The sequence below is a fragment of the Berghia stephanieae genome, chromosome 9, assembly GCF_034508935.2.
Source record: "Berghia stephanieae isolate SIO BIC M18660-M18661 chromosome 9, UCSD_Bste_1.3, whole genome shotgun sequence".
Lineage (NCBI taxonomy): Eukaryota > Metazoa > Mollusca > Gastropoda > Nudibranchia > Aeolidiidae > Berghia > Berghia stephanieae.
Genome location: NC_088368.1, coordinates 28,765,689 through 28,791,693, shown reverse-complemented (window position 1 = coordinate 28,791,693; position 26,005 = coordinate 28,765,689). Strand labels below are relative to the sequence as shown.

Here is a 26,005-nt window from a genome sequence, read left to right as displayed (position 1 = left end):
GGCATTAGAAAAATCATTTGGCATTTTCTTTTCTTGTATATTATACTTCAAATGACACCTTTTCTTAATTATTTCTAAACGCTTAAAAACAAACATCTTCACATTTCTTTTTCATTCTTAAAATCCAACCGTGGTGTAGTGGTTTAGAAAAGTGAGTGGAGCAGGCACTTATGTTGGTAACAACAAGATATGAAGTGAGTAGAAAAGTGCCAGAAGACAATAGAGAATAAAAAAATTTTTCGCGGCGGTGGTGGGGTGTGAACCTGCGACCTTATTGGTACGACAACTCCGCCTGGTAGGTGAGAGCGTGGCTCTACCGTGTGAGCTATCCACGAACACAAAAATATTCGTTTCAAACCCAAAGTCATTTCTAGATCCCTCTCTCACCCACTTCTTGAGATCGCCGATTCGTTCGCCACCATCGCGAAGTAATTTTGACCAGCAGTTAAGCTTAATAGCCAATATTCTCATCACAAACATATAACATAGAAACGATTGAGACATTGAGTATGCTCCGGTGTATGGGGTGAATTTTTAATTCAGAAAAGTGAGTGGAGCAGGCACTTATGTTGGTAACAACAAGATATGAAGTGAGTAGAAAAGTGCCAGAAGACAATAGAGAATAAAAAAATTTTTCGCGGCGGTGATGGGGTTTGAACCTGCGACCTTATTGGTACGACAACTCCGCCTGGCAGGTGAGAGCGTGGCTCTACCGTGTGAGCTATCCACGAACACAAAAATATTCGTTTCAAACCCAAAGTCATTTCTAGATCCCTCTCTCACCCACTTCTTGAGATCGCCGATTCGTTCGCCACCATCGCGAAGTAATTTTTTTTTATTCTCTATTGTCTTCTGGCACTTTTCTACTCACTTCATATCTTGTTGTAGTGGTTTAGCACTCCACTTAGTAGTCAGTAGGTAAATAATTACCCCAACAGGAAATTTAGTATAATTCAAAAAAAAAAAAAAAAAAAAAAAAAAGAAAAGAAAACACGCAAGCCACCAGAATATGATAGTAAATTGTCTATCAAAAGTGAGTAGTTTTCTTAGTGGGGGTTGGAGTCAACAGACTTTGGCATTTTTTGAGTGTTTTGGCATTTTTTGAGTCTTCCCCTGGCATTTTGTTGAAAAATAATCTGGCAACCCTGATATTCCAGTGGTCAGCCCAGGGTTGCCAGTTTGGCATTTTAAATGCCAGATTCCAAAAATCTGGCATTTTTGAAAACCGTTTGGCATTAGAAAAATCATTTGGCATTTGGCATTTTCATTTGGCATTTTCTTTTCTTGTATATTATACTTCAAATGACACCTTTTCTTAATTATTTCTAAACACGTAAAAACAAACATCTTCACATTTCTTTTTCATTCTTAAAATCCAACCGTGGTGTAGTGGTTTAGCACTCCACTTAGTAGTCAGTAGGTAAATAATTACCCCAACAGGAAATTTAGTATAATTCAAAAAAAAAAAAAAAAAAAAAAAAAAAGAAAAAGAAAAGAAAACACGCAAGCCACCAGGATATGATAATAAATTGTCTATCAAAAGTGAGTAGTTTTCTTAGTGGGGGTGGGAGTCAACAGACTTTGGCATTTTTTTGAGTGTTTTGGCATTTTTTGAGTCTTCCCCTGGCATTTTGTTGAAAAATAATCTGGCAACCCTGGGTCAGCCGTGAATTCAAATAGCTTGATGGTCAAGAAAGTTGTGTTTGTTGGTATCTATTGCATTCATTTTGTTAAAAAAAATTTACTTTTATTATAAAAGCAATACATTATTTGCATCATTATTTGGGAGGCTTCCGAAAGCTCCTACATCCCCAGTATTCTTTTTTTTTTTTTTAAATATAATGTTTTAGTTTGAGTGTAGGCGTCGGGGGTTTGGGGGAGGGGGGAAACTTTTTCTTCTTTTTTTTTAAAGTTTCCCCCTCCCAAACCCCCAACTAGAACATTATATTTTTAAAAAGAATACTGGGGATGTAGGGGCTTTCGGAAGGCCTCCCTGTGAAATTCCGTAAGCCAAGCTCCTGACTGGGGGTTGCATCTTTTTCACTTTCAATTTGGATAGAGAGATGCGCCGATCTTCTTAATTTCTTAAAAAATGGTTCCCATTATTAGGTACTTTGGTAAAAAATTCAAATTGGATTGAGCTCAATGAAACCTATATCATTTTAAAGTGTTTTTCAACACGATTCTAATGATACCAAAATTGTGAAAATCAGATAAGCAGAAACAAAGTTATGTTAGTTTAAAGGCTGAAAAATGGTCTTCTATTTGCCTTTGTTATTTACTGACGGACTTTGTGACCTGAAAATTGTTGCATTTCCGGTAGTAACCACCATTTGGATTTCAAAACTGGTCTAAAATGGCCGCTAAGATTTGAGTAAGTATTTTACTGGAACAAATTTCATGGATGCGGTATACAACTTTGCCCTGAATTTAATTTTATAAAAAGTTAAGATGTTAAATAAACGTGCCAGCATGAAATTTTGATTTACCAAGTTCTAATCTTTTAATTATCCAAAGCTAAATTATACCCTATTTTATCCATAATCAAAAGTTATACTAAATTGTCATTGATTTTAAAATAAACTACACCAAACGATAGAGTAATTTCTCCTGAAGAAAATAAGACATAAATCATTAAAATCCATCCATAAACAAAAAATCTATGGAACTTTTTCTGAGACCCATCACTCAAAAGTCCAAAAATTCGGGTCACAGCCACTAGGCCATTTATCGGCTCCCTGCTGGAGGGCCAAATGGACGTTTACCAAAGTACCTACCATTATTCGGTTAGACAGAAAAAGAAAAAAAAACTTAACGCTTACCGGTTACCGTCAAAAGCAGTTTAGATTTGAAGATGCATTTGTTTTCTATTTTAAAAAAATTCGGTACTTGACAATCTTTGATGAATTTCAAAAGTTGTGTTTGAAATTATTTCGTAAATTTTTCATGATTCATTATTGCTCGCGAAATCTTCGTTGACGAGTCAACCCATATCGTCGCGGACAAAAGGCAGGTTTTTTTTAAAAAAAGTTTATTTAGAAAAAGATTACGGAAGAAGTGTCACTAGATATGCAATTTGGTGCATAAGTGCAGTAAAAATTGGTGCGCAAAATTAGTTCGTAGCGGATGCGAGACTCCTTGCGTGTGTGTGTCTCTCTCTCTCTCTCTCTCTCTTTTTTAAAAAAAAAAATTTTTTGGGAGTGCCTCCATAACGGGGCATCTAGCCTCAGGATCTACGTACACATGAACTGGTTTACCGTTGCAACACAAGCAATGGATGGTCCTGGCTGTCGTGAGCGTGCGTGCTCCGCTCGTGTGTGTGTGTATGTGTTTTTTAATCAAAACAATTTTAACCATTAATGGTGAGATTCAATATTACTATCTACCTTACCCAAACTCCAGATCTTAGTCTTAAATTTTAAGTAAATGTTATCATTAAAAGACAAGCTTTGCAATTATAGTTTAATTGAAGCCCGAGTTGAAAAATACTCTTGCTACTGCTCTCTTGGTATAAACAATTTATTCTGCACAAGCAATCTGGAGAAGAAAATAATCAGTGTCACTGTAAGAGGTTAAAATTTCACGAAGTACGCACCGTGAACACCTTTGTAACAATCCTTTGATCTACGTCATAGGGCAACCCATTGTTTCTTTAATCTTTTCCCATTCTCCCTTACTATCTCCCTCTCGTCTTCATGCATCCCCCCATCCCTTCACTATCACGGTGGTGGTGGTGGCAGCGGATAACAAAGGCCCTTTTCCTGTTATTCAATCAACTTGATGTTGTGGACCCGAGTTCTCTTTAAAAGTACACAAGAAATAATACTCACTTTTTTTCTGCTCCAACGAAAATATCTTTAAAATTATTTTTTAAAATTGAGCTTTATATAGCGCAAAAGGTCCCTGGTCAACAGCAGCAACATTTGACATGTAGGACGGGACATGCCGCCGGTTAGGTGATATTACAATTTTTCGGACAAAGACAACGCTGTTAACGGCCAGATACTCATTTTACACCTGAGAATGTGAGTAAAGAGCCTTTTCCAAGGACTCAACTATGCGCCGAGCGCGAGGCTCGAACCCAGGACCGTCCGATCCGAAAGCGAGTGTCATACCACTAGACCACATACTGCACCGGTCTAATTATTTGTAGTAGATGACAAATTTCTCAAAACAGTCACTTGACACTGTAAAAACAACACAGGAAGTCCATGAATGCTTATTTACGGCATTTCCTTCAAACTGTGTAAACAACGAAATTTCGTTTTGAGTCGACTCAACGGGTCAGCTTGGCCGGTATCTTTTAACGAACTAAAGTTCTGAAAAATCAAAATGTTGCTTAGAAAGTTGAAAGATGCTAGTTTTTGAAACAGAGGTAGGTTTTAAAAAAAAAAAATTCTCTTTTACGTGAATGCATGCTCAAGGCGAATTGGACTTTCAATGAAGTTGGGACGCAGAAGGCTTGCCTCTAGTATTTTTTCACAGTGGATCTTTTATCAGGTGTTTATTTATTTAATTTGTCAATATATGGAGCAATTTAAAAACCCTAGAACAAACCTTAATAGAATATCGACAGTTTAAAATTTCCTAACATGACCATTGTTTTGGTTCTTAGTCTTGATAATAATCTAATAATAATAGAGAGAGGTGGGCCCAGTGGAACCGACATTAAGATAGATAGTTTTAAGTTTTAGCTCCTTCATTTAGGGAGATTAACAAAATTTCTTTCTAAATGTAACTCACAAACTTGAAACTAATGTCATGTGAAAGAGCTGGCAACACTGATTACAAAACAGTTTGAATTTTTGTCTGAAATTCATATGAGCCAAATTTTAATTGGAATTTCTGCTTACTTTAACTAAACCCTAAGGAAAATTAAAACCTCGTACCTTTAACTAACCCTAATAGTAATAGGTAAAAACAAACACCCTAGGACCTTTACTAAGACCTATAACTAACCCTAATAGAAACAAAACAAATCTCTGACCTCGAGCTAACCCTAATAGAAAAAAAACCCACAAAACCCGAGCCCTCGGACTGCTTTCAAAATGACAAAATGGCGGTGGAGAACCAAAACAATTGTCATGTTAGAAATTTTAAACGTTCACTAATCTTTCAAGGTTTGTTCTCTAGAGTTATTAAAATGCTACTATATATTGACCAATTGAATAAATAAAAGCCTGACAAAAGATCCACGGTGAAACTACTACGTTGAAAGAGATTCTAGATCTATGAGCTTACGGAATTTCTCCCTTATTATTATTATTATTATTATTATTATTATTATTATTATTATTATTATTATTATTATTATTATTATTATTATTAGTATATATTATTATTATTATTATTATTATTATTATTATTATTATTATTATTATTATTATTATTATTATTATTATTATGTTTTTTTATCATTTCAGAATATTTTCAAGTAGTAAGAAGTCAGTTTTCAAGATGGAGAAAGTTATTCAATATTTTATTGAACAGCTTTGTAATGCTGAGAATCCTTTGATGAAATTATCAGTTGTCACAGCCCTTTATGAATCATTCCTGACTGAGGCTCCTTCCTGTAAAGTGGCAGCTTCAACTAATAAACTAATAGAATGTTTACTGGATATACTAGAAAAAGAGTTTGGGTTTGATGGAGAGAGTAAAAGTTATTCACCATATTCAAACAAGAAATGTGGGACAGACACTGATTGCAAACTTGACAAATCAGCTGCAAAGAGAAAATCAAAATCCAAGACTATATCAGCAGTGGGAGATCTTTTGAAACTTATGTCCTTAAAGTGCATTTATGAATTCTCAAAAAATAAAGAAAATGTTAATGGACTTGGTGTAACAGTTCAAAAATCTATTTTATCTTTTTTAGCACGTATCTGTGACTTGGAAAAAAGCAGAAATGATACTGATTGTTTTAGATTTAGTCTTAATTTTACAAAGTGTATAAAAAAGTACACTGCTTCTTTGGAGTATAGACTCAAAGTTAAAGTTATGCCTGAGTCAAATGACTCACTTTGTAACCTATCATCGTTGAAGCAATATCTAGAAAGTTATGGCGAGATTGATACAGCAGATAACATTCATCAGATTTGTCAAAATAAACATGTTGAATTACATGGTTTGAGCATTGTTGAATCCTCAAATGTGGAAAACAGTGATTGCAACTTATTAAATATGTTGGTCGCTCAGCAAGTTGCATGGGGAAGGGGAAATAGATATAGCTCTCACAAATCTGAGCAGGAAAAAGAAGGCAAGGGGTCGAGGAAATCAATTGTATCGAACATTAATATCAAAGGTGGACGATCCAAAACAGAAATTTCTGTTTCATACATACATAAAGTTTTGAGTGGAAACCTCATGTGGGTTAATCTAGGCAAGGATTCTATTCAGAGTGTTGAATATATTCAATCACAACTGGAACAAGAACTAAAATCAAACACATTAAGGAAAAATAAAAATGTCAAGATAAATGATATTGTGGCAGCTTTTGTGCATAGCAATGAAGTCTTATCAAGTAATGGAGGACAACGGTCAAAGATGATGATTATGAGGGGTAAAGTCCTATCTGTCAACTCTGACACTGTTACAGTATTTGGGATTGATGTTGGTGATGTGTTTGAAGTACCAGCTTCATCTATTTTCCTACTCCCATCAGACCTGAGTACTTCAGCCATTCCCCAACAGGTGGCCTTAGCTTATCTGCATGGTATGTTTATTTGCATTCAAAATGTTTCTTTCTTTCTTTTATTTTTGTCGTATATTTGTTTATTCTGAAATCGTTTTTTTTTTTTTGTGTGTGTGTGTGTGTGTGTTTTTTTTTATTAGAAAACTTTTGTTGTGAATGAAACTAGTCTAAACTCCCATAGTGGACAGGGAGGCACTTACTGTGACTTCTATCCTCCTATATCTGTTTTCCAACTTGCTTTCTGTCTTTGTCTTGGGATGAGATTACTTGGTTTTGTTATGGCCCTAGCCGGTTGCCCAAGCTGGGAGAGAAACAGTAACAGTCCAGTCAAATGTATAGTTAGAGTTTTGGGAGATATTTTTTTGTCTTGTAAATCATCTCTCGGTTATGCACTGTGTTGTTTTGTTTACATATTATATATGATTTGTAAACATTTGAGTGTATTCCTCTTAGTGGGGACCATGTGCTTGTGTCTGGATGAGACTTTTAGGTCTCAAACTAAGTACTTTGATAGTGTGCTCTTGGAATCTACATCTGGTTCCTATTTGAACCAATTCCCATTTGTCTTACCTTTGTCTTGGGTGCTTTGATTATAATTCTAGAACTTTTCACTATCCCATATCCTTCCTTTTCACTGGCGCTGATATGACTTTAATGTGTAGCAAGCACTGTAACACTCTTAAAAACAAACTAGTCAAAAGAGGTTTAAGAGTGAAGATTTTTTGACAAGCTGAAGGTCACTTTGATTTATTGTTTTTTTTTATTACTGCCAAAAATGAAAGAACAAGCTGAATGCAGAGCTTTATTTCCCCAAAGAAAGAAAGCGTTCAAAGCCTTTGATACTTGGTGCATATCAGAATTTTTGTACATCTGCTAATTGATACAATGAGTACAGAAAGCACTATAACGTTTTTTATTTCCTGTATCTTCTTCTTTTTCTCATTCTTCTTCTTCCTCCTCCTCCTCCTATTCCTCTTCTTCTTCTTCTTCTTCTTCTTCTTCTTCTTCTTCTTCTTCTTCTTCTTCTTCTTCTTCTTCTTCTTCTTCTTCTTCTTCTTCTTCTTCTTCTTCTTCTTCTTCTTCTTCTTCCTCCTCCTCCTCCTATTCCTCTTTCTTCTTCTTCTTCTTCTTCTTCTTCTTCTTCTTCTTCTTCTTCTTCTTCTTCTTCTTCTTCTTCTTCTTTTTCTTCTTCTTCTTCTTCTTCTTTTTCTTCTTCTTCGAGTGTCCATGTTAATTTATCATCTCAAATGCTCTGAAAATGGGGGTTGATGCAGTAAAAATGGGGCTTAAAGGCAATCATTCACACTTTTCCTCTTTTTTCACCTTTTGTCTCCATCAACACTGATTTATGTTAAGACCAACTCTTGTCAATGTTACAGCTAGGGTCTCAGTCTTTGTATCTGTAAATGTGTGTGTGTGTGTGTGTGTGTGAAATCTGAAGTAGTTTTATGTGATCATATTTTCTGGATGATTTTAAGCATAATTCAATATTAAATCTATAATATTTTAAGTTTCATCCTCCTCTTATTTCCAGTACTGATTTTCCTTAAAAAGGTTGCAAAAAATTGTCTTGTGATTTTAAAAAGTAAACAATAAAGTACCCTCTAAACAGAACCATACCTGCCTATTATTACGGAACGTCCGTAATTGTTACGGAAGTGAAAGTGTAAGGACAATTACGGACTTATGGAAATAGAAGAAATATTACTGATACAAATGGTCACAACGTTAAATTAAAAAATAATAATTTATTTATTAATATAGTGTGAATAAATATTTTGTTTGAAGAACTGTAAGTGGTGATAATACTTATAATGTGTAGAATTTGTAGCAAATGTAGTTTTTACTTATTCAATGGACTTGATTTCTTATGAATATTTTGCCATGCTGTGGAAAATGGACTTTGATTGAGGCTTGACCCGCATAAGTAGTAGGCCTATATAACATGGTAAGTTTATTTTACATATATAAAAGGGTGTATCTATCATTATTTTTGTTTGCTTTAGTATTACTGAAATTTGACCATTAATTACTGATGAAGTTTGTATATTTTACTGAATTTGAAATTTTCAAGTAGGCAGGTATGCTGAACTAAATATAAGTGTTTCATGTTCTAACCCTTCTTTAACCAATGATAAAGTCAACAAAGTAATGATAATAATATACAATACATTGAAGTTTGGAGTTATATTGAAAAAATATTGAGTTTATACAACTCTTTTCTAAGCGGTCAGAAGTTATCTATTTATGCAAACTGTCATAATTATATGTAACACTTTATTCTTATTTTCTATTTTCCTTTACAATACAGATGTATCTCCCACTCCAGTTGAAATCTCTCATGTAGAGTTATCATTGGCCGCCATGCATAATTTTTGCAGGTTAAGTTACTTCTTTTTAATTTCTTCACTTATGTAATGTTGCATCATATATTCAATTTATATGTATATTTTAAAGTGATATTTGTCAATCTATATAATATTTAATGTAGTCTCTTAGAGCCATAAGGTCCATATTTCTATCCTATTTTCTGCAATATTAAAAAAAAACCCAGGATATTTGGATTGGAACTAGTCTGTCGCAAAGCACTTTCTATCAGCTTTAACACTCAGCTTCTCACTCTCAGCTGGATGGACAATGGGGGAGGCAAAGGGAAGGTCAGAAAAACAAAAAACAAAAAAACTATTAAAAGAGCTCGACCTATTATGAAATGCAGTCCCTAAGAAGTGTTGTTAGTTAGTGTTCTATACAAGTTGATTTATTGGCACTCCCGTTCTAGATAATAGTTTTGTAAATTATAAATGATTTCAACCATTTTTTTAAAGACAAAAAAATATAAAAAATAAAAGAGATTTTCGACCCTGTTTCTTAATTTTTTAAATACTATTTTATAGATTGCTATTCTATACCTCAACAATTTTTGTTTGTCTTTGGTTGTTGTTTTTTTTTCCTTCCTGTTTTTGTTTTGTTAATTAAATTTTTATGGGAGAAGCTTATGAGTGATCATGGGGAATTGGTGCCAGAAATAATATTAGCAAAAAAAAATAATAGATAATTAAGTTATCCAATAGTACTGTATGTTGTCTGTGGAATCCTGTACCAATATAGTCAACATCTTGTTACTTTTAAACAAAATTTTGCACTATAATGGAAATTGTTTTCCTATAAGTTCTTCATTTTGACAGAACATAGAACATGATTTTGAAGTATTCATAATTCAGTTTACCAGGTTGGGGTTCTGACCTCCCATAGTGGGTAGGGAGGCACTTACTGTGTCTTCTATCCCCTATATCTGTTTTCTGTCTTTGTCTTGGAATGAGATTACTTGGTTTTACTCTGGCCCTGGCCGATACCCTAGCTGGGAGGGAAACAAGTCAAATGTATAATTAAGAGTTTTGGGAGATGATATTTTTTATCATGTAAATCATCTCACTGTATGGTTTTAGATCAAAGAGATCATGCATTACTCAACTTTTACAGGTGATGGAGGATTTTACCAAGTTAATTGATCGTGATCAATGCATTGATGTTGTTTATCTTGATTTCCGCAAGGCTTTTGATTCTGTACCTCATGAGAGATTATTCATTAAACTAAAAACATATGGATTTAAAGGGAATATCTTTAACTGGATTAAAGACTTTCTTAATAATCGAATACAAAGGGTCATTGTCAATGGTGTGGAGTCGGATTTTAAGAATGTAATTAGCGGTGTACCCCACTGAAGCGTATTGGGACCACTTTTATTTCTTTTATATATAAATGATTTACCATGTGGCATAAATTCAGCCTGCAAACTGTTTGCAGACGATACAAAGATCTATAGTACAACTGAACATCATAACATTCTACAAAATGATATATTTTCACTTTTCAAATGGTCTACAACATGGCATTTGGATTTTAATGTTTCGAAATGTAAAGTAGTACATATGGGAAAAAATAATCCATGTCATAATTATTTTACAGATACTTCTATGTCAAATCTTCTTTCCGTTGTGCCTTATGAAAAGGATGTGGGAGTTACTTTTGATTCACATTTGAATTTTGATTTACATATTGATAATTGTGTAAGCCGTGCAAACAGAATGATGGGAATAATATATAGAACCTTTATAAGTCTTGATAAAACCACATTTTTATATTTGTATAAATCGCTCGTTCGACCAATTCTAGAATACGGAAATTGCATCTGGAGCCCATTATATAAAAGACAATCTATTAGTATTGAAAGTGTACAGAGGAGAGCTACCAAAAAAATTTATACAATACAGTATTTATCTTATAAGGAAAGGTTAGAATTTCTTGACTTACCCAGTTTGAAATATAGAAGAATTCGTGGGGATTTAATTCAGGTTTATAGATTGGTACATGGTCTGGATAGGATAGACTTTTCTGATTTTTTTTCATATTCTTATATTACTTTTACTAGAGGGGACAAGTTTAAGATTTTTGTCTCTAGATGCAAAACAAACATAAGACAAAACTGGTTCGGTATTCGTATTGTTCAGAAATGGAACAGTTTGAAATTTGAAACAAAGAATGCAAAATCTATGGATTATTTCAAGGTGTTAGTAGACAGGGAATTATATGATGGGAGATTTATATATGACGAATAATACTTGTTTGCTCTGCTGTTGACATGGCTTTCAATCTTGTATGTATATATTATGCATTATTATATTATTATGGTTATCTTCTATACGCGTGTGTATGTGTGTGTGTGTGTGTGTGTGTGTGTGTGTGTGGTTGTGTGTGCGCTTTGCATGTCACGGTTAAAGATATATGTTTGTACACCACATGAGTACATTTAAGTTGAAATACTATCTTTACCACGTGTATCGTTATTGTAATATTTAATCAATAGATTTATGGCATTACTAATTAATATTAAGGGCATTCAAAGGATCTTATCCTATTTTGCCCTATACCACATGTTATGTTATGTTATGTATTATATTTTGTTTACATTTGAGTGTGATCTCAAACCAAGTACACTGATGGTGGTAAACTCTTGGAATCCACATATGTTCCTTATTTGAACAAATTCCCTTTTGTCTTACCTTTTCTTGGGTGCTTTAATTGTAATTCTAGAACTTTTTACTATCCCATTTTCTTTATTTTTTCTGGCGCTGGTATGACTTAATTGTGTTGCAAGCGCTGTAAAGCCCTTAAAAACATAATTCAATTTACCCAAAATTGTTGCTACACAAGTAATGTGAATTCTCTGATGAAGTAACACAAATTTTTGCCAATATTGTACAGGTTACAATCATATCGTTCCCTTTTTTCTGACATTGGTTTAAACATAATACTCTTTACTCTTGATTTACAGAGCAGACAATGCTATAACAGTATTTCTTGATTTGAATCTGCTTCCTGTACTTCATCCTTTGATGACCTGTGGAGATTGTGTCATAGCGAGTCATGTTATGCGTCTAGCAACGATCCTTACCAGATTCCATGATGTTGACAGTTCTGAAAAATGGTGTCATATCTTATTATCCGCCCTAGGTAAGTACAAATTTATATCATATATATTGTTTTGATGTTCCAACTTATATTGCGTTTTGTATCCAAAAAGGTGACAACAGACCAGAATCCATCTTCTTATACAGATGAAATGAATGAATACTGACATTTTGGGGAAGCGGCACATTTGACGAAATTCAAATTTTTCTTCATCTTTAGGTTTAGATTATTAATAAAGATGTTAGAGGTAAACATATATGAAGATATGTTAAGCTCCAACAAATAACATACGACAAATATTTCAGGTTTCCACTTTATCAGAACAAGTGCATTTACACTAAAATGGAACAAATGGATTATTTTAACATAGCAGCCAACTGTCCTGGTAAAATCAGGACTGTCCCAATTTGGCAATCTGAGAAAAATTTTAAGAGATAATATATGGACTGTTTATGTGTATGGATTGGCCCTTGCATGTCTCAGGATTATGCTTTTCTAATCAGTAAATTAAAACAAGGAACAGAAAAAAGCTGTAAATCTAGATTACATTATACAGTGATTATAATCTTCCGTGGGATTTTCTCAGAAATTTTCCGCTGATTTTCCCATGTCAAACAAATTCCACTGATAAAAGCTCAGGTCAAGTGGTGGATCCATGAGTTGCACAAATTTTTTTTTGACACTCCCTTTTTTATGCCGTCAGTCTAGACAAATGGGTGCCAGATGTCAAAAGTGAGACAAGGCAATTGATGGTCGAAAAGGAAGGGGGTGGGAGAGGGGTTAAATGAGTATATTTTATTTGTAAGTGTAAGTAGGTCAAAAGTGGTAGGACAGTTATAGGTCCGTTTATAAAGATAATTATTATAACTTCCACCTAATTGGAGAAAACCCCACATCAATTAAACTTTCTCTCTCTCTCTCTCTCTCTCTCTCTCTCTCTCTCTCTCTCTCTCTCTCTCTCTCTCTCTCTCTCTCTCTCTCTCTCTCTCTCTCTCTCTTATTATTATTATTATTATTATTATTATTAATATTATTATCATCATCTATGTTGTTGATCATCAGAAAAAAAATAAAGTAAGATATTGGAGAAAGAAAATATTCATTTTTGAAAAAGTATTAACAAGTTTAGAGTTTATTAACTCAATTAAACAAATGGACTATAGTATGCATCTTTTCACCACAAAGCTATCCTGTCTCCAACTTTTATCTTCATTTGTTTTTGTATCACTCAGAATGTCTCAACATGCTTTTAATGAGGTACAGTCCCTCAGAGAACTGCACTCCACAAAAGACAGAATTGCAGTCGACCGGCTTGTCAAAAGAATCAGCTGCCCCAAATCGGGCGGAAGACACAGCTGATATCAAACAGAAAATTCCACCTAAGAAGGGTCCCCAATATGATGACCTTGAATTGTCCGGAAGGCTATGCCCCACTCTGGAAAGAATCTCTTCAAAAGTTGCAGCTGCTAGTCCAGAAAAAGCACAACAGTCTGGAATCTCACCAACTGCCTCATCACCCGAGCCAAAGGTCAACTGCAAAATTGATTTTAATGACATAACACTGATTGCATCTTGTGTTAGGCTTTTGGGTAATTTAATCCACAAAAATCAACCAATGAAAGAAGTATTTTACCACCAAAATGGTGAGTTATTCTTGTTGATATTATTTGTAATTATTATTATTATTATTATTATTATTATTATTATTATTATTATTATTATTATTATTATTATTATTATTATTATTATTATAATTTTTTTTTTTTTTTTTTTTTTTCAAATTTTTATTATTATTATTTTTATTATTACTATTATTATTTTTATTACTATTATTTTATTATTATTATATTATTATTATTATTATTATTATTATTATTATTATTATTATTATTATTATTATTATTATTATTATTATTATTATTATTATTATTATTATTATTATTATTATATCAAATGATTTATCTATGCTATAGTGATAAACACATCCCTATAATGATTTGAAACATTTTGTTTCTTCCCAAAGGGCTGGAGAGTGTTCTCATCTGTCAAAGAATTCTTGGAAACCAACGTATAGTGTCTGCCTGCACCTCGAGACTGTTGTTTAACTTTGTAAACACATATTCTCATGTGTAAGTTTTAATCATTGCTACAAATCAGGATATGGTTTTTTTAGTTGTTAATGACATTTGTGATAGACAGCATTTTCTCCTGCATTTTGAAAATAGAGAAAATTGTTTTGTGTTTTTTTTTAATGATAAGGTCAAAATTATGGAAGTTTTCAGCGTTTCAGACTCTCAATCAATTTTTACCCAAAAAAAAAAAAAGATTTCAAATTAACACAATGGTGAGCGTAATTTGTATAAATTACAAATTTTAAAAAAACTACTTTCAATTGGACAGTCAAAACAAGCTTTCTCTTTCCACAAGAGATCCATATGTTCCACTAAAATTGCTTGCTTCTTCAGCCAATGACATGTGATATATCAATGGAAAAGGTGTGTCTTTCTCTGAGTGAAAGCAGGAAAGTTAACAACATTTCGTAGTTTTAAACAATGAAGTCGAAAACTATATAAGGCCGCCCTTAACAACCAGACAAATGACCATCGGGCCATATTCTGTGTGATCATGCTATTCCCATGTTGTAATATATGTGTATGTGTGTGTGTGTGTGTGTGTTTATGTGTGCATTCAATGCACCCACATGCTCTTACTTTCATTGTTACAAAAGTCAGTAAGACAGTGCCAAATAAGCCCCACCTCCTTTTCTTAATTATAACATCTGACCAGACAAAGATACTATGACTTATGATTTTGACCAGTCCATTAAAAAATTTGCAACCTCATTGGATAACGATTTGCGATTGGTTTATCGCGGATGATGGAGTTTGATTAATCAAGATGGAGTTTGATTAATCAATCTCAATTCTTTTCTCCCACTCTCTCTCTCTCTCTCTCTCTCTCTCTCTCTCTCACACACACACACACATGCACTCTGAACCCCTCCCCCCCCCCCCCTCTCTCTCTCTCTCTTTCACACGCGTTATAGCCTTTCCTCTTCTCTGTTTACCTCCTCCCCCCCCCCCTCTCTCCCTCTCTCTCTCTGTCACCAGCTTCACACAAGTTTAAAAAATTAGGTCCTGAAACCCCCCCCCCCCCCCCCCCCCTTATCTTACTTTCTCCTAAAATGAAGTGCTTTTTAACATCATATTCTACATCTTTCCTCTATCATCTTCCACTTACTGGTGCTGAAATGACCTTAAAGTAATTCAAGCGCCTTAAAACCCCTAGAAACAACAAACAAACAAACCTGAGTCCGTTGGGTGAAGAGAGTCTATTGTTTTATTCTAATAATATTGATGATTAATTATTATTTTGTTTTGTTATTATTATTATTATTATTATTATTATTATTATTATTATTATTATTACTATTATTAGTTATAATTATTATTGTTATTTTCATCATCATCATTATAATAATTATTATTGATTATTATTAATTTATTCATTAAGGGTAAACACACCAGGCCGCTCAAGCATATTTGGAGAAATAAATAATATTGTAAGTATTAATCTATTAACCCTCCAAATGTCTTTACCTGAGAAATAGACCTCTGACAATACTATTATTTGTTTATGATAACAATGTGCAATTGCAAACTAAATTCTTGCAATTGTTAAATGGCAGATGCCATGTTTCTTTGTAATATGAATTTTTATCTCTTGTAAATCAACTCTCTCTCTGTCTCTGTCTCTCTCTCTCTCTCTCTCTCTCTCTCTCTCTCTTTCTCTCTCTCTCTCTCTTTCTATCTCTCTCCCTTTGGGTGGGGTTCCTGACCTCCCATAGTGGGCAGGGAGGTACTTACTGTGTCTTCTATCATCCTATATCTGTTTTCCAACATGCTTGGAACATATATGATTTGTAAACATTTGAGTGTATTTCTCTTAGTGGGGACCTGTGCTTGTGCCTGGGTGAGACTTTTGGTGATCTCAAACTAAGTACTTTGATAGTGTGCTCTAAATTTAGCTTTTATAAAGCGCAATATCCACTAAACGTGCTCAAAACGCTTTACAAGGGGTCCCTGGCCAACAGCAACATTTAACACGTAGAACGAGACATGATGCTTGTCAGGTGATATTACAATTTTTTTTGGACAGAGACAACGCTGTTAACGGTCAGGTACTCATTTTACATCTGAGTATGGTGAGAGAATGTGAGTAAAGAGCCTTTTCCAAGGACTCAACTATATGCTGAGCGAGGCTCGAACCCAGGACCTTCCGATCCAAAATCAAGTGTCATACCACAAGACCACATAGCCGCAATTGTATAAGATTAATTGTCTGTGACAAAAAAAATGTAGATTTATACATTTTATTTTCATTCACATTTCAGGATAGTGATAGCTGTGGCAGTGATTTTGATGAAAATAGCGACATTGAATTAGACTTGGACAATTCAAGTCAGGAGGAGGAGAATAGCAATGCAGGTGAGAAAGTGACAATCGAATCTGGATAGAAGGAGTATCTAGGAGTAGGCATTAACTAGCAATGACTATCCCGCACAAATCTTTGGGCCTCTTTTTTGCTCACGAAGTGCCCAAATTTGCGACAAAATATGGGACGAAGCCGTTCCGTACATGCTATTTTAAAAAATTAATTACGACGCTGTTTATCGATGAAACTCGTACGATTACAAGAAGACCATTATAAATAGATTTTTACTCTTTGGAGTACAATATTTCTAAAACTACAAAGAGGAGAGATTTTGTCGCTCATAAGGTTATATATGCACATTTCTTCTATTTATATTTCAAATTTCATTGGACTATGATAAGTACTTTTCCCGTATTCTCACAAAACATCAACCCAATTTGCATTTCAATGAGTGAAAATATGGAGACGGCCATTTTGCTTCCCTCATCGCACGGCACGAAAATGACGTGAGCGAGGCAAGGCTGCCAGATGGCCAGACTTTAACCTGACCAAATTCAACTTCAAAAGTGGCTAAATAGAAAATCATATGGCTTTCGCTATTAAGACTGGCCCACTTAAAATGAACTAAATTTTAACAACACAAAATTGAATAGACTAGGATAAATGTCACAGACAAAAATAGATGAATAAAATTTAATAAAAGAAACAAAATTATATATTTGGCCACACACGTGGCCATCTGGCAATCTTGTTCGCGAAGACTGACGACACAAATCCTCGCGCGCTTTTTTTGAATTAAGGTATTGTTTCATTGTTATGTCAAAGGGATAGTAGATTAACACACACACACTCTCTCTCTCTCTCTCCCTCTCTCTCTCTCTCTCTCTCTCTCTCTCTCTCTCTCTCTCTCTCTCTCTCTCTCTCTCTCAAATAAATACTAGAAATAACATAAGCCATGGTCTCACGGGACTGATTGATAATAATTTAGCAGGCTTTTTTCGTGTCATTTGTATGGGTTGTAGACACAAAATTACACTTCAGAAAAGTTCCAAATGATCAATATTATGTATATTTTAAAACAAAATTATAGTTGACCCTAGCCATACAGCTCTAAAACTATACAAGCTAGAACTCTTCTGATGTCTTCATCATATTTTCTGATAATTTTGCATAAAATTGCCAAGTTTTAATATCTAATTCCACGTATTAAGCGAGATACAGGCACAAACCAGAATAAAACTAGTATTATGTCAGTTTGATGTAGATGAAGAAAATAAAAGTCAAAATGATTAGAATAATGAAATTTAATTATTTGAAGTTGAAGGAACTATACTCACTCTTTTCTATGGAGGCATTCATTTTAACTCAAATTTTATAAATTTAACTCAAAATTAAATTTTAAGCATGGTGTCCACCTTTGACATAATATCGTTTTTATACAACCAGTTTCATTTATGGTAGAATAATGTCTTAACATTAATATTTTGGTAACAAGTCATGAGACGAGATAATGTGCATGCAACGATGGATTGACAAGTGAATATTATTTGAATAAAATGCTTAAAAATGAGATTCCCTTCTCTGAGATCTTTTTTCTTTCTTAAATTATATCTTTTCCCCCTTAAACTTTAAACCAAAGCAGAATGTCAGTTTATGTGTCAATAAGGTAAATTATTTTTTTTTTGTCTTTACATCAAAGGGTTTCATCAAGAAGGAACAAGCCCATATTCTGTTGATGGAGAAAAAGATTCAAGGCTTCTTATTAAAGGTAATGTATGTTTGGTTACAGGCTCTAATTTAAAGATAGGTATAAAACTTAACTTAAAAAACATTACTTATTATGGTATTAGTCTTTAGATGGGGTATTTTATTGGAACTGTGTATTCCCTATACCGGTGTACTGAATACACTCCTGTGTTTTCCCTACACCTGTGTACCAAATACATTGGTGGGGTTCCTGACCTCCCATAGTGGGCAGGGAGGCACTTGCTGTGTCTTCAATCCCCCTGTATCTGTTTTCCAACATGCTTTTTGTCTTTGTCTTGGAACGAGATTTCTTGGTTTTGTCCTGATCCTGGCCAAATACCTTGGCTGGGAAGGAAACAGATAAATGTGTAGTTAGAGTTTTCGGAGATGATGTTTTTTTCCCATGAAAAAAATTCCAGTTCCATTCCAGACCCAATAATTAGACAGTTTTTCAGGGATTTTTTTTTGTTTTTTTTTTCTTTCCAGAACCCATATTGTTACATACTATGAAGGCATAAGGCAGTAAATTTTGACTCATCTTTAAATTATGTCAGGTTTAACTTGAACAATATCACTATCACCAAGGACAACGTTGACATTGTCTTGAGCCTCACTTGAACTTAGCATTATCAAAGAAACATATCCCATAGTGGGCAGGGAGGTACATGCTGTGTCTTCTATCCCCCCATACCCGTTTTCCAATTGTCTCCTGTCATTGTCTTGGAATGAGATTACTTGGTTTTCTCCTTTCCTTGGCTGGGAGGGAAACAGTCGAATGTATAGTTGTAGTTTTGGGAGATGATATTTTTTTCCTTGTAAATCATCTCTCTGTTATGCATTGTATTATGTTTAGTTTACATATTATATGATTGGTAAACATTTGAGTGTATTCCTCTTAGTTGGGACCTGTGCTTGTGTCTGGATGAGACTTTTAGGTGATCTCAAACTAAGTACTTTGACGGTGTGCTCTTGGAATCTACATCTGTTCCCTATTTGAACCAATTCCCCTTTGTCTTACCTTTTCTTTTGTGCTTTAATTGTAATTCTAGAACTTTAAACTATCCCATTTTTTTCCTTTTTACTGGCGCTGATATGACCTTAATGTGTTGCAAGCGCCGTAAAACCCTTAAAAACAAAAAAAAAAAAACAAAAAAAAAAGAAACATAGCAGGCAGCTTAGAATTCATGTTTATTTACCCTTATGATGAATTAAACTACAAGTTTTTCAGGAGAGAAACTCTCAAAGTCTTCACTATGTCCTAAAAATAAATAATAAAATTTTAAAAAAAAGAAGTTGTAAAAAAAAGTCTGTCAAATTTCTCGTGCCGGTCAACAGAAATCACTCATGTTGTCAAAATGGGGAATTTTAGAATTAATAATTTTGACCAAGAATGTACCCAAAAAAAAAATCACCTCAGTAACACGCTTGCAAAAACATCCGGCATCCTCACATTCTTGGTCAAGCTGTTTAGCATTTATAAATAATCTCTTCTGGTATAGAGAATATGCGGGTGTATTTGGTACACAGGTGTGTATTCAGTACACTGGTGTAGGGAATACACAGTTCCTATTTTATTGTTATTCTTGCTTAAATTTGTGGTTGATCTGCTTTTTTTTGTTTTGTTTACTGAGATGTCAATTTATATGGGGAATCGATCAATCATCATTATCAACACAATCGATTCATTTTACATTTATATATTACATCAACAGGCAGTATCTATCCCCATTTCACCAATCCTCATTATGAAATGTTGGAAGGCCTCGACTGGACTTCTCAATCTTTGTGTGCCATTGTGTGTGGGATGCTGAACTCAGGTAAGTTTTCTTTCGATACCTCTTGGTTAGGATTTCCTGTTTCAAGTGTTAGATTAGTATTATTATAATCACTTTTTTTTTCAGTCTGTCCCCAAACGGTCCTAGACACAATGTCAAAAAAATGCATATTCCAGATAGTTGTCTGTTATTGATTTTGTGCTCAATAAATATAACACCAATTCCTGATTTACTTACCTGCTAGGAGTTTTAATCACTTAATAAATTATGCTTTTATTCTGGATAAGGTGGATGTCTTAAAAACTATTGTCATAGTTCTGACTGGGCTATTTTATTGTGAAGCATTGTTGATGTGCAAATGTCACTCCAAGTAACTACCCTCCCAAGATTTGAGACAGAGCATCTCTTGCTGTTTCTGCAGCGAGTCAAAGAATCCTGTGCTATTTTTAGCCTTCTACAAAAGGTTGACTTGTCATTTTTTCCCCAACTATGAAATAATTGATGTAATTACATTGCGATGAATGAAACTGCATTTCATTTGTGCAAAGTCAAAATTAATCTGGTTTGCCTCAGTTTCGAAATTAAAAAAAAGATTTTGTCAATTGTTATGCTGACCTAAAAGCTATTGAGAGTAGTGTAAGGGGCAAATTTGAGTATGAAAAAGTTCAGACTGATCTGTTTTCCAGCTTTTACAGGTCTGCAAGGAGATAAGTCAGTGTCGACTGATCTGTCTCAAAGCTGCACTTGACCATAACATAAATCTAACTTTCGTTTACTCTTTTGCTTCTTTCAATAGGTCAAGTTGGAACCATTTGTGTGGGCATTGGGAAGGGAGGGGAAGTGAGAGGTGAGAAAGTGACACATGACATGCGTGACGAGCTACGATTGGGCATGGATGATTTGATGGCCCGTCTTATTCCAAACATAATGCATTTCCAGTTGGAAATTCAATTTGTGCCTGTTGTTGACGACACAGAATCAAAGGAGTTGATTACTTTAGGAAATGTCAGTCATCTTCAACTGTATGTTATTGGTAAGACCAAAAAGAACATTTTTATACATTCAGTCCCATTTTTTAAAGTTACCTTAACATATGTAAATATTTTACTTATTTATGTTTGAAATTTCACTGTATTTGAAATTAAACGAGTTAAAACTTTCTCCTGAGGCGGGTGTACAAAATATTTTGTTGATTAGAAAGCAATTATAGCAATAGTTAGGAAACAAAAAAGCAACATAATTTGAAGTTGAAAAATATATTTAAAAGAAGTTTGCAATAAAGGCTAAAAATAAAGTACACTATAAGAAAAGGACTTCATTTCTGCAACAAGCTTGGAATGCTAACGTATGGAACATTCAAAGATGCCTAGATTTGAAGAGGTCAATATCCTCCTGAACCAGACTAGAAAGGGATTACCCCTGGTCTTGTCAGGGTGTGGCTGACCCATCATCATTTCCTCCTCCTAATTTGGATGCTGATGGGTATTTGGTTTGACCTTTTCCATAATTCTGTGTTAGAAATGTGGTCTTGCCATTTGATTGTCAAAACCCTGCGGAGGCATTTGTTTATGAAGGTCGGAATTTTGTGAGTAAGGGTGTTTGTGACGCTCCAGGTTTAGTTGCATTAGAGAGAGAGTTGTTTTTCATATGAGCAACAAAGTGGCAAAGGACTACTGGGCTTTCTTTATTCTGGCTTTGATGTCTTCTTCCTTATCTCCTGTTTCACTAACTTTACTGTCCAAGCATGCGAAGTCATTTGCATCTTGAACTGTAGATCCTGATATGTGATATTGGTGTCAACTCTTTTTTTTTATTCCTAGGGATTATTGGTACCACCCTGAGTTTATCAAACTCTAAGAAATCAATCATTTGCTTATAGATCCTTTATGTGATGATAAACCAAACTATATTTTGTTTAAGACTAGGACAATGTAAGCAAATGCTATAGGTTACATAAGCATTTTATGAATCTTACCCAAATCATTTTTCAGAAATTGTCTGTAATCCGATTCATGGAGTCATTCATACATTGAAGAATGAGAAAGCATACTACAGGACAGGAAGCAAAACTATTCTTGTAAATGAACAGGTCAGTAACTTTCTCTTGATATGGCTCATAGTAGTCCTATAAACCTTGGTTAATGACATACTTTGAATGATTTTAATGAAGAAATAACTTGCTTTGTATGATTTGAATAAATGAGTACGATGTTGGGTGTTTCAGATGAATATAACTGAGCTTAAATGCGACATTATTAAAATTGTGAAATTAGAGTCTTTTGCAGTTTGAGAAACTATATAATAAAATCTTTATCGATCACATATTTATTTATTTATTTTATTTTATTCTTAAATCCAGTCACCAATTTTTTTTAATAGTGATCATCTCAAAATCACTAACAAACTGGACATTGTTTCCATCTTTTAAAATTTAATACAATTGAAATGATCTCATGATTTATAATTAACAATCCATTTCAGTCAAAAGCATTGAACTATTTGAATGTTTGAATACTTGTAGACATTCAGTCCTGCTCTGAGTGGTGCATAGTTGAGTCCTTAGAAAAAGGTTCTTTACTCACATTCTCTCACCGTACTCAGGTATAAAACGAGTACCTGGCTGTTAACAGCATTGTCTCTGTCTGAAATAAAAAATATAATATTTCCTACATGTTAAGTGTTGCTGTTGGATGGGGACCTTGTAAAGCACTGTTTAGTGCTGTATAAATGCTCAATTTAATTTTTTTTTTTTTTTTTAAATCTTCTCCTACTCCTTCTCACAAATGTTCTTTTCAGTCAATATAATTAAATCTGATATTAATCTCAAAACTTATATAATATCATTTTGACTAAATAGATATTGTTGACGAGTCTTTATTTTTCAGGTTGGTTTAATATAATTTAAATATGTGGAAAAGAGCACCAGATTTTTCTTTTTTTTTTTAAATGTTCATGTCATCATAAATTGGGTGGGTTTGCTTATGGGGATGATAAAGTGAAAGCCCAATGAAAGATGAAATATTGGTGGCATTGAAGGTTGTCCAACTCATGTCATGTAGAAACAACTGAAATTGAGCACAATCGTTTAAAGGATGGGTGACAATGGTCATGGTCAATTTTTCTTGTGCTGAGTGCATTGGTGAAAAAGTAGTCGTTAGTTACAGCCAGAGTCATGGATCAAGATTATCCATGTTTTGTAAAGCATTATACGGACAACAATTGCTTGCTATCTTTTGGATAGGACAACAGTCTATCACTGTATGTAAGAGATTCAGCCACTGGAATAATTAATGCATACTGAAACTTACAGCACATAAAAAATAATAAATGTAAAAATGGGCAGCGATTTTAGGGAGGGATATCTCAATTTTAAAAATGTCTGTCATCATTGAATGTTTCAATTTATTGTTTTTATTTATATATATATATATTTTTTATTTAAATTTTCTCTAGGACATTCGTCATTTGATTATTATTGATGAGGAGCAAAAATTCATGGATGAAATTCTGGATCTCCAAAAACAACTACAGATTCTGACTGGTGCATCTGGTGAAGAGTAACTAATCAATTGATCCTATGTCAGGTTGATAGGATACCATTTGTGTGGCTGGCTGAGAAAACCCCAAAGGTTGACCACATTTCATAAACTGAGTTATGTATGCAGTGAGGTAGACCACATCTTCCTAATCATTTCCTACTTTAAATTTTCTTTTTATGTCGATTAGAACCGATTTGTTGCTATGAGAAACACTGAAAACGGAGAAAAGTGAGTTTAAACTTTAACCTTTTATTTTCTTATTGAAAAACATGATTGTCATCAACATATACAGTATTACATCATCAGATAGAATAGTTACTCTAGATGATATATAAGGTAAAAAAGTATTTTTTCTTTAAAACAAAGTAACATTTTCGCTTAAATGTCAGGATACAAACATTCAGATTTTTCCTCGTTCTGGGCGGAGATCCGACAAAATAAGAAAATATTTTTAATTTCTTTAGTTTTTAAGATATTTCATGATGAGCTAATAGATAACTATTTTATACAATGTTTACCCAGATAGCATAATTATGTTATATTTCATTAATCTTTGGCGAAAAAAGTATTAAAAGTAACCTAAAACAATGGAACATGTAAACCAGTCAGAGCATCGACTCTGGGTCAGAGTATTGAAAACACGTGACATATTATTTAAAATTGTACTTGAAGCATTACTTTATATTAAGATTTACATTTAAGAGACAACTAGAGATTATGTCCATTATATTGTGATAGACTGAGATGAAATCTGGAGCAAGGTTTTCCAGGCCACATGAACCGAGATGATTGAGATGGGCCATAACTTTATCAGTCGCCATCTTAAATAAACTGTTGTCCTTAGAGACGTAAACCTTCCAATATAATAAGTAATGAATAATAACGAAATATATAAATGAAATACTGTAAACTGTGTGAAAAGTTATTATTCAATAAGATTGTAAACACTTTCAGTTAGGTAGGGTTGATAGGAAAGTCGCAACTAAAATAAGGTATGATGATTAAACCGCCCATCCAAATTCATGGAATCTAGACATGCGCATATACTCTAGCTTGTTTATGGTGTGCTGTCTACATGCACACTGGTTATGAATGGAAAGCCATGTGAAAATCCTTTCATTTTGGTGTTTAACATGACAGGGTTAGGCTTGTAAGCATGGAGGAGGTAAGATCCAAAACAGATGGAAGTTTGGCTGCAAAAATCTAGCTATGTGATAAGAATAATTTTGCAACTGTCTTACAAAATCAAAAAATAAACATGTTTGCTTTTATTTTCAAGTTTTATTACAATCATTAATTGATTCTTAAATGGTTTCGAAGGATAATACTAAAAAATCTCAAATTTGATAAAAATGACACCTTGTTTTCAATTTTGGCTCATATCTTGAGAATTAAAGCTTGCTGCAACCTTACTTAGGGTTTTTTTTTCAGCCAGCACACATTTCTGTGCCATTATTTCGCAAAGCCACGATGTGTGCATTATTTTTATCAATTCAAAGCCAAGATGATACCGGTGAATTTGAAAAGGATGTGTCAACGCTGTAATCAAACTAAAAGTTGCCTTTTTTCAACTTATCATAACAACCGTAGATAAATTCTATATATTTAGCTTTTCCTAGGTGGAAATGTCTCAAAGTGCACTAAACAGTTCACACATAAAGAATTTTATTTGTTCAAACTTAACAAAAATATTCTTCATTAAGTTTTGAAATACAATAGATTTTTTGTCTTTTTGTTGATTTTATAAAATTAAATCCTAAAAGAACTTTATGAGGAAAATAAAGTTGCGTTAAAAAAAAAAACAACTTTATCATTGAATTGTGTCTGTCTTTATTCATGTTCTTGTGATGAAACTGACTCTGTCAAGCTAAGTATAATTGTCTATCTGGGTGGGGTTCCTGGCCTCCCATAGTGGACAGGGAGGCACTTAATGTTTCTTCTATCCCCCTATATCTATTTTCCAATTTGCTTTCTGTCTTTGTCTTGGAATGAGATTACTTGGTTTTGCCCTGGCCCTGGCTGTAGTGCTTGGCTGGGAGGGAAACAATCAAATGCATAGTTATTGTTTTGGGAGATGATATTTTTTTCCTTGTAAATCATGTTTGTTTGTTTGTTTGTTTTTAAGGGTTTTACGGCGCTTGCAACACATTAAGGTCATATCAGCGCCAGTAAAAAGGAAGAAAATGGGAAAGTAAAAAGTTCTAGAATTACAATTAAAGCACAAAAGAAAAAGTAAGACAAAGGGGAACTGGTTCAAATAGGGAACAGATGTAGATTCCATGAGCACACCGTCAAAGTACTCAGTTTGAGATCACCTAAAAGTCTCATCTAGACACAAGCACAGGTCCCA

At 33.8% G+C, this 26,005-nt stretch overlaps 1 protein-coding gene across 8 annotated transcripts; it reads left to right on the top strand.

Annotated features, from left to right (window-relative positions):
* Positions 1 to 1,119: 1,119 nt before the first annotated feature.
* Positions 1,120 to 25,457, top strand: LOC144979993 (uncharacterized). Of its 8 annotated transcripts, XM_078927425.1 has the most exons (15): positions 1,139 to 1,163; positions 1,665 to 1,705; positions 2,214 to 2,374; positions 5,424 to 6,712; positions 9,003 to 9,072; positions 12,025 to 12,203; positions 13,394 to 13,804; positions 14,185 to 14,290; positions 15,675 to 15,723; positions 16,555 to 16,648; positions 18,295 to 18,363; positions 20,054 to 20,158; positions 20,913 to 21,149; positions 22,108 to 22,205; positions 23,570 to 25,457. In XM_078927425.1, the coding sequence occupies exons 4-15, from the start codon at positions 5,458 to 5,460 to the stop codon at positions 23,675 to 23,677; spliced, it is 2,781 nt and encodes a 926-aa protein (XP_078783551.1). In that variant the 5' UTR covers positions 1,139 to 1,163; positions 1,665 to 1,705; positions 2,214 to 2,374; positions 5,424 to 5,457; the 3' UTR covers positions 23,678 to 25,457. The 8 variants fall into 8 exon arrangements, 6 of the variants coding, with proteins under 6 accessions (XP_078783552.1, XP_078783550.1, XP_078783551.1 ...); XM_078927426.1 differs by lacking the exon at positions 2,214 to 2,374 and having other exon boundaries at positions 1,120 to 1,163; XM_078927424.1 differs by lacking the exon at positions 2,214 to 2,374 and having other exon boundaries at positions 1,127 to 1,163; positions 1,665 to 1,709.
* Positions 25,458 to 26,005: the final 548 nt, after the last annotated feature.